This window comes from Chiroxiphia lanceolata, chromosome Z (genome assembly GCF_009829145.1).
Source record: "Chiroxiphia lanceolata isolate bChiLan1 chromosome Z, bChiLan1.pri, whole genome shotgun sequence".
Classification (NCBI taxonomy): Eukaryota; Metazoa; Chordata; class Aves; order Passeriformes; family Pipridae; genus Chiroxiphia; species Chiroxiphia lanceolata.
Window position 1 is genome coordinate 66,649,826 of NC_045671.1, and position 8,518 is coordinate 66,658,343.

The 8,518-nt window shown below is 41.9% G+C and overlaps 1 protein-coding gene and 1 long non-coding RNA gene across 6 annotated transcripts in view; one reads left to right on the forward strand and one right to left on the reverse strand.

Moving 5' to 3' along the window:
• Window positions 1–1,689, reverse strand: part of MTAP (methylthioadenosine phosphorylase) — a 28,253-nt gene extending 26,564 nt beyond the window's left edge. For 3 of the 5 annotated variants that reach the window (XM_032676378.1, XM_032676376.1, XM_032676374.1), the window contains exons 1-2: window positions 1,633–1,681; window positions 325–412 (exon numbers count right to left, since the gene is read on the reverse strand). Coding sequence is in view for 1 of the 5 variants with exons in the window: in XM_032676373.1 (XP_032532264.1) it covers window positions 1,633–1,674 (42 nt within the window). In the remaining 4 variants the exon portion in view is untranslated. Of the gene's footprint in view, window positions 1–324; window positions 413–994; window positions 1,317–1,632 lie in introns of those variants that run through there. The other 2 variants (XM_032676375.1, XM_032676373.1) reach the window with 2 other exon arrangements.
• A 91-nt stretch (window positions 1,690–1,780) lies between these two features.
• On the forward strand, window positions 1,781–7,641 carry LOC116780588. The gene is made up of 3 exons (XR_004354524.1): window positions 1,781–2,040; window positions 6,153–6,280; window positions 6,990–7,641. It is a non-coding gene; the product is annotated as an uncharacterized LOC116780588 (long non-coding RNA).
• Window positions 7,642–8,518: the final 877 nt, after the last annotated feature.

Here is an 8,518-nt window from a genome sequence, read left to right on the forward strand (position 1 = left end):
GTGCACTTTCCTTACTGATATTGTTGCTGTTAATGTTTCATTGTTTTCTTACTGCTGTTTCCAGTAAATTGTTCTTATCTCAACCCGTGGTCTTTACCTTTTGTGCCTCCAATTCTCCTCTCCATCCTATCACAGAGGAGGAGGAGGGGCGAGTGAACCAGTGGCATGGTTTGGAGTGCTTTCAACGGGAACACTAAATTGAAGAATATCATTCCTGAACCACGACATCCTGTCAAGGGAGCTGAGTTCTATCCCCACCTACGAGCCCAAGCACGGCAGGTATGGAATGGTAGCGAGAACTTCACCCGGGGAGAACCGTCTCACCTTTCCTCAAAAGCCAGAGACAGTCACATCTAGGAGTGACCTCAAGAATGGAAAGATTGTATGCTCCATTCCAGACATTGATTGCATCCTACAAAGGGATACAAAGGACATAACTTGTAAAAATTAATGGAGACTGTATCTAAGGATATCTGGAATTAAATCTAAAGTAAAATGGCATTGCAGTGGAGTGAAACATGAATCATTTTATTATTGCCCATCTCAAACATTGGGATGAAGAGCAGCAAAAGTGAAACCTAACAAAAAGTTATCACACCAGTAACTAAAAAATCAAAAGCATTTCTCTGTGGAAGTCCAAGCAACAATCACACTGAAGCATATGCCATTCTTAACCTGGTGTTTGGTGAAATTCCCCAAGTAGGTTTAAGCACAAGCATGGAAGTATCAGTGCAGTAACAGATTACACTTGTCCGTCTGAGGGTCCTAAACATTGTCATGATCACCTACGAGTCTCTGTGACAACTAACGACCAACGAATCCCTCTGTATCCCTCTCTTCTGTTTTGGGGATATGGAGAGGAGGGAGAGGATGGCACTACAAAGACTTTTACTTAAAGAAGAACATCAAACTGCATTAAGAGAATAAACCTGTAAATTGAAGACAGCTTGCAACCGTTCTCTACACACCGAAACAATCGGGCGAGTTACTTCACCTCAGAAAAAGAATCTGTAGTTTATTAAAACGCAGTCGCGGGGTTTCAGCCTGCCCACAGGCCAGCTCAGCGCTGGTACCACCGCCGCTCTGAGCCGCTTTTCCAGCACACGCGGCGGACGGACAGGTCTGAGCGGGGAACTCTCGCACCGCTCGCTCCCGCGGCAGCTTCGGGCTCCGCGCACATTCACAGACACAGTGCACAGTGCCACGGTCCCTCTCACTGACAAACCCGACACACCACCGTCGGGTCGGATACCCGGAAATTTCAGCAAAGGCCTCCGGATTTCATTAAAAAAAAAAAATTTTAGACGATCGTCTCTGCCGAGACGGCCGCGGGAGCCCCCGAACGGCCCCGGCCGCGGGAGCGCTCGGCCGGGTGCCGCCCGCCACCGCGGCCACTCTCCCTCCCGGCACCGCCGGGCTGCCGGGCCCGCTCCCGGCGCGAAGGCGGGAAGGGCGGCCGGGAGCGGGGAAGGGAGGGAGGCAGCGCTTCCGGCCACGCGCTCGGCAACGCCGGGAGGGCGGCGGCGGGGCCCGCGCCATTCCGCTCCCGGGCGGGGGGGTGGAGGCGACAGGCAGGGAAGGATTGCGGGCGGCGGCGGCCGCTGCCCCGCGGCAGAGCAGAGGCGCGCTTACCTTCACGAGTCCCGGGGCGGCGGCGGCGCTGGCGGCGGCCATGTTGGCGGGAGGGCGGGGCGGCGCCGCGGGCGGCGGGGCACGGCCCTGAGGGGGGGGGAAAGGCGCGCTTCCCGCCGCTGGGGGGCAGCACCCGCCCGCGCTGAGGGCCCGGCCCGCGGGAGCGACGTGTCCCCCCTGCTCCCCCACAGAGCTCTCGCCTCGGGAGCGCTTTTGCTGTTCAGTCAGTGAGAATGCTGCCGTGTTTAAGTGCCTCTTGAATTCGCAACCTGAGCACACGTCCTGCTCTCTTCTTAATCGTTCCGGCCTGCGCGTTTACCTGTGACTCTCCGGGAGCCTCCGCTGCTTGGGACCGGAGCGGTGCTGCGGTTGGTGTGATCGCAATGGTTTGTCTACTTAAAGGTGCAGGTATGTTCTCAAGACGCTAAGCATTGGCTCGGTCTCTCTGGAAACTTAACTTTCAGACGGTTCATATTCCGGTCAGACCTCCCTCCCATGTTTCTGGAGACACAGCAGTTTACTTGACTCCCCGCCCCAAGTTCATCAGTTTGTCAACAGAAGTGGAATTGAGTGTGATCTTTTCAATACCCTAAAATGATTCTGAGAACAAACTGAAGCATGTTTGGGGGGGGAAGGGGAAATCCTTTCTGAAGTACACATATATAAAAAGTATATATGTTTAGGTCTCCAAGCTAAATAGAGCTTCAAGTGATAGAATAAGTTAAAAACTATTTTATTATAATTACAATTTTCCTACCTGTGGTATTTTTCTTAATTTAAGTGGAACATTTGTTTTGCCATAACACGATCCTGCATTTCAAGAAACATCAGTATGTTTATGTATTTTGCTTCTATAGGTAGGTATAAATATCAGATGTAGAGCTTTCAAGAATAGCTGTTACCTTGTTAATTGGAAGTACATAAAAATGTTTCACATATTTTCTTTAAAGCTACATTATCTGTTGGAGACACCTCGGGCACCCAAACATGCCATTCTCACATGCCCTCAGTGCTACCTGTCTGTTAAAGAAATGTCACATATCTGCTGGTAAATGAAGACTCGGACTCATCACTGAACATATGTCCTAGATTTTAGCTGCTAAGATCTTGAGGCAGTTCTTTGTATACCAAGAGGAAAAGAATATTCCTGATAATCTGAGGCAGTAGCAGCTAATGCTGAACTTGTGCTTCAGCTGGAATGTGCTATCTGTGCAGCTTTAAACACTTTATCCTCTCGTCTTCAGTGTGTGTTAGAGATCTTCATGCACTGCTGAGATGTTTGTCACCAGGGCTGAAGCCTTCTTACTGCAGTTCGAAATGTAGACTGTACTGATGAGAAATATACTTTTGGAAAATTGTAATTTAATAAAGAGAGAAAGAAGGATCTGGGTCAAATTACATGTTAACTTCTTCAGTGCGAAATTACAGTTTGTCGGGTGAAGTTACAGATAAGTTCTTCAGTGTGTAGCCATAATACCACACTAAGTCTGAAACTTACTGCATTTTTCTCATTGCATTGAAGTTATATGTTCTACTCTTAGTGTACAGAATCTCTTAGTGAATAATTCTTGGCAATTCCTTCTGTTTAATTCTACTACAATGTTCATCCACTGATTACAAGAAGCCGTGTCAGTTGTGTTGCAGTACTCCTCTTTTACCACAACTATGTGCAATCTATTTGCTTTTTGAATATGAGAGCTCACTTTGCTTAAATAGCGTGGAAGTATTCACTATTTAAACTCTCAGAGACAATTGGCTCTTACTTCTGTTTAAAACATGCTGGCTGTTCCTACACAGGCGGTTAGTGGGAGCTTGATACTGTAGCTGACCAGAGAGGAATCGGCTTTCCAACTTCACGCCTGTGGATTCTCTGTTACTGTGTGTGTTTTGTAGGAGTATTTCTCTGCACAAAGCTTTCCATATATCCATATTACATGTGAGCAGCAAGCAGAAAAGCCTACTCATGTTGAATTCTTAATGACAGAAATAGTTCAAGAAAGGTTGAGATGGAAGCTCAAAAGGAGCTTCATTAGATGGAGTTTCTGAGGATGGCTGATCTGAGCCGCTGTTTTGGTGCAGTCCAGACAATGGATGAATAGCCTAGACTCAGAATCAGAAAAGGAGCTGAAAAACTGCAGTCTTGCAGACAAACTAAGTACCTTTTCACATTTAATGCCGTGTGAGTTTCAATTTAGCAGTTTGCTAGAAGAAAAACCTGTATCAATATGAAATTTTACACTTCTTCAAGTGAGCTGTTTATCAACAGTTAGTGAGTTCCCATTAATTATATCATTTTATAACCTGGATTAAGGAATACATGTATTTAAGCCTTCTGAACGATTTAACCAATCAATAACAGGTAAGAAACGGTGCTCTATGAAATTAACATTTTTAAATATTTTCATTTCTATGGACCATATGTTTTTTTATTTCTCAGTTTTGAATATCTTAAAATTAAAATCCCATGATAGGAATTGAGAGGTGGAATCCAGTACAGTGACTGTTCACCAGTAAGATATAATCTAGAATTTTTTAACACAGCATTTATCATTGTGAGAAGTCAGTTTTCTGCAGCAGCCATTTGGATTTGGAAGCAGGTAATCAAACACCACCCCAACAATACCACGATGCTCAGGAAAACATGACGAACGTACTCTCTTAAAAAGACACAGGTTAGAGAGTTCCTGTAGAAATTGCAGTTTCAGTTCACAATTCCACTTATGACATTATAGAAAACCTTGAAATAAAGTGATAGCTTTGTATTTTCCTAGAGGTTGAGCTTTGTACTTCATGTTCTAAGTGATGGAATGTAAATCCAGTTACCTGAATAAAAAACAGTAGTTTACTGACGTTTCGCCTTTTCAAAGATAAAATAAATGCACAATTACTTGAAATCTGTTTGCTTTGATTTCTCACTATTTCAGTTGTCTGTGTTTCATGAACAGTGTTTTCTTAAGTTAAAATAATGTGTAAAAACTAAGTTTCATTTACACGTTACACCATTCGTAAAATACAAAAGAACCCTTAGATGAAAATAAGTAGTTTATATATCAGATGAAGGCCTTTTGAACTTAAAGTCATTTTTTGTGAAAATTTTGGTGAAAATCCACATGTAGTCAGTGCCTGAAAACCCTGTCCTTAGAGGTCTGGGAAGACCTGACAATTTGTTTCCTGCAACTATGTTAATAGTTTGGGTCATATACCTCACAGAGCTTAGAAATCTTGGTCAAATAAACTGAAACATTCTTATTAGTGTAAGAAGCACTTTAATACACAAGTAATATAATATTTAGGTAAATATAGAAAACAGTCTATTTATAAGAAGATAATTCTTTACAGTGGAAACCAAAGTTGAGAGAGGATCTAGTGTAAGCAGACAATTAGGACTTAGTGACCCTTGAGTTTTAATACCTCTTCTGACATCAAATACTTTTACACATTTAAGTAATTTAAACTCTGTCCCTCCTGTAAAGTCATAATCATGGTGATAATCAACCTTAACTGCATTAAAGGAGTGTTTAGATTAGCTAGAATGTATTTGTGAAAATGCTTTGAAGATGAAAAGAACTGTTTCAAGGTAAAAGGTCCTACTTTTTTTTTTATTACAACAAAAGTTGCTGCAAAGAAATACCAGTGCTGTGTACACTGTAGCTGAGCTTTGAATTGCTTTTGCCAGTGTTACTTCAAAGAAACAATATTTGCATGAAAGAAGGGAAAATAAAGCCTCAGTCAAGTCCAGTTTATCTTCTACATTCATTTGTGCCAATCTCAGTGTCATGAGTTCCCATTATGCTGTACTGCTTGTAAGCTTTCCTGTTTCTGCCCTACAAATTCACAGAATTTCTTTCAGTAGTGATGAAGTATTACAAACATCTTAAAAGAAGAGCATCTTCCTTGTCCTTCTGCCTCAGCCAAGACTTGACCCATATTTACTTCCAAAAGGAAGCCCATATTAACCATATGCTCTTACTGTGAAACTAGCTTTCTCTTGAATATTCAATGTTAATTTTATCTTTTCTCCTGCATACTGGAAACAATTTGTTGGGCCCTGTCCCCAGAGTAATGATTTAAGATTTCAGTTGACTCCAAAGAAAAATTAGTGTGTGTTTCATGTTAGGACAAATAATTTTAAAGCGTAAATAAGCTTCAAGGCTACTACCCAAGGGTCACGTTCAGGAATAATTAAAAAAACTAACTTTCCAATTTTTTATTGTGATCCACTACCTAGATTTTATTGTTTCTATAGATCTCTTATGGAGCAGAGAGGTCTGTGAACCCTCAAAAGCATGTCAGCAAAAGGCTGATGGAAGTTCAAAAAACCTTTATAAGAGCTGAAGTGAAGTTGTCTGTCTTTACATTGACTCTTCTGTGGGACTGTAACATTTTACATTGGTCCATTCCTTTGCAAAATGAACAAGTTTTTTCCCCCAATTTGAAACAAGTGGAAGTATCTCGAAGGGACCATTTTAGAAAAACGAGCACCAGAAAATTCCTTCCCTAGCATATTTTTTTTCCCTCAGGGAGGAACCATCAAGAAAATTACCTCATCAGCTTCAAAACTGTTACCTTGAGCACGTAATAACCTTAATGCAGTGAAGATTGCACAGTCCACAGACAGAGCAACTCCACCAATTTCAGGTGAAAGAAGGTGAATTTTTAAGCTTACAGATAATTTACTGATATAATAATTTGAAAAGCTGCCGTGCAAACAAGCATGCACTATGAGATCAGATATATAAAATCTGCAAGATAAGGCAGTGAGGTCAAGGAACTTGACATTTGACATTACTGACATTAGTTCATAAAATAAAATCCATACTTCAGTTACCCAGGTGTACTTTTCTTCCTAATTGTAATGTACAGACTCAAAGTCCCCGTTATCTTCAGGGATGCCACAGAGAAAAGGGAACAGTAGATCATGTAGGAATGGTTACAGAATATGAGCATTATTTTAATTAATAGCTGCATTGGTCTGCTGGTGTTAAGACATGTGGACTTCTCCCTAATATTGCCCTCATACCAGTTAATTAGTTTTTGTGCATGAAGTACATGAGTGCATCCGTATCACCTGTGCATACAAGTGCTTATAAAATTAATCTAGGTAGCTAGACTAAAAGTTGCTTCTCCATGTGGCTCTGCTGAAACTTGCTCATCTACCACATATTTCTACTTCCAGCATTTTTTTCTAATGTGCGTATCAGCTTAGCACTACATCCACCACACAATTATTGAAAGGGGAAGAATGAAAAAAAAGATTGGCATAAAATTTTCATTGGTTTATGTTGAAGTGTAGTTTTTCAAACCCCATCTGGGTTTTGTTTACCCTTAACTCCTCTTTGATTGCATTCTGACTTCAGGTGCCTTCCTTGGATCTGCTCAGGCATCACTTCTTTATGACTTTGATGACTAAAAGTTAGGTCCTGCTGATTGTAAACTGCATCCCAGGGTACTGGCCCAGAAGGCACAGTGACTCAGAGGCATGTGACGCAGAGTGCCTCCCCCTCTTCCTCCTGGCCATGGGCATGCAGGTACACACTGCTGGCCTAATGCATCCTTCAGTTACTACATGTTCTTGCAGCTATCTCACACAGCCTTGCTCTGAATGGTAAGTAGCAGGAGCGGGACCATATCTTCACCTTGTTCATGCCTCTGCCTGCTCCCACTTAGTGGGCTCGAAGTACCATTTCTCTGTGGTTAGATCACCGGTCCAGCAGGTCCTGTGTGTAGGTGACTGCTCACTTAGTGAGCATTTAATCCTTTGTTTTGAGGTTTGCTGGTGCTTCTAGCCAACATCTGGCTATGGTGTGCCAAATAAAACCCACATCAGTGTTTCATGTGAATCCATTGCAAGTACAATTTATGTCCTTCAGCAGTGTGATTTACCTCTACCTTTTTGTTGTGTGGGTGGCTTGTTTGTTAATGTAACCTGTGTGGCAATCCTGTTTAAACCTTGGTGTGTATGTCATCTTCTAGCTCATCATCCCGCTTTAAATTGCAATTAAAAATTAATTCCATGGATGTTAAATGAAAAAGAGTTTGACACATCTTTATTTTGCCATCCTCCAAAATATTAAAGGAGTCTTGAGACAATAAGGTGACAACTTAAAAAGAATTTAATTCAGTAACTTGTAAAATATTTGGAGTGAATCTGAAGAGGTATTTAAAAGTTTATACCTGATATTTTAGTTGATCTAATTTAGGGTGACTAACACAGTGGCATAAGAGTAGTAAAATAAACCCCTTAAATCAGAGGACATGTTACTTTCCAGCTTAGTAAAGGGACGATGCTTTGAACAAAGACTTCATATCTGCTGGTATCCATTATTTGTATGGCATTTATCCTATTGTAGTTGAGAAACATGCAACATTTTTAAAATGCTTCCCCAAACAACACCCAAATGAGATGGTAAAACTGCTTACAGATGACAAGACTAAAAGTGTGATAAAAAAGATGTCAGGATGTCAAAATACTGAACATCTCAGCTGGTTCTTAACTCTCTAAATAGGTGATGAGTTAATGCACACCTTGTAATGAGATTGAAGTATCCCAAATGTCAAGAGAGACATCAGGAGTAACTTTTATGTTGTCTCTGCTGCAGTGTGAATCATTTGGCAGTCAGTCACCTGAGCAGGAGAGCTGTGCTATTGAAGCAAGTAGTTCTGCCATGGTCGCATCTGCAAAGAGAAAGAAAAGAATTTCCTAAAAGTCCTTTTTTGGGAGAATTCTCTGGGTCTCAATCAAACACAGAGGTGCATCTTGAGGCATCACTGCCCAAGTGTCTGAGTCTCATCCAACGCAAGGCACAAGGAAAACAACCCTTGGATTGTAACAGGTAATCTCCATGTTAGGGAAACTTCCCTGTCTGATTGTTGAAGAGCAGCTCTG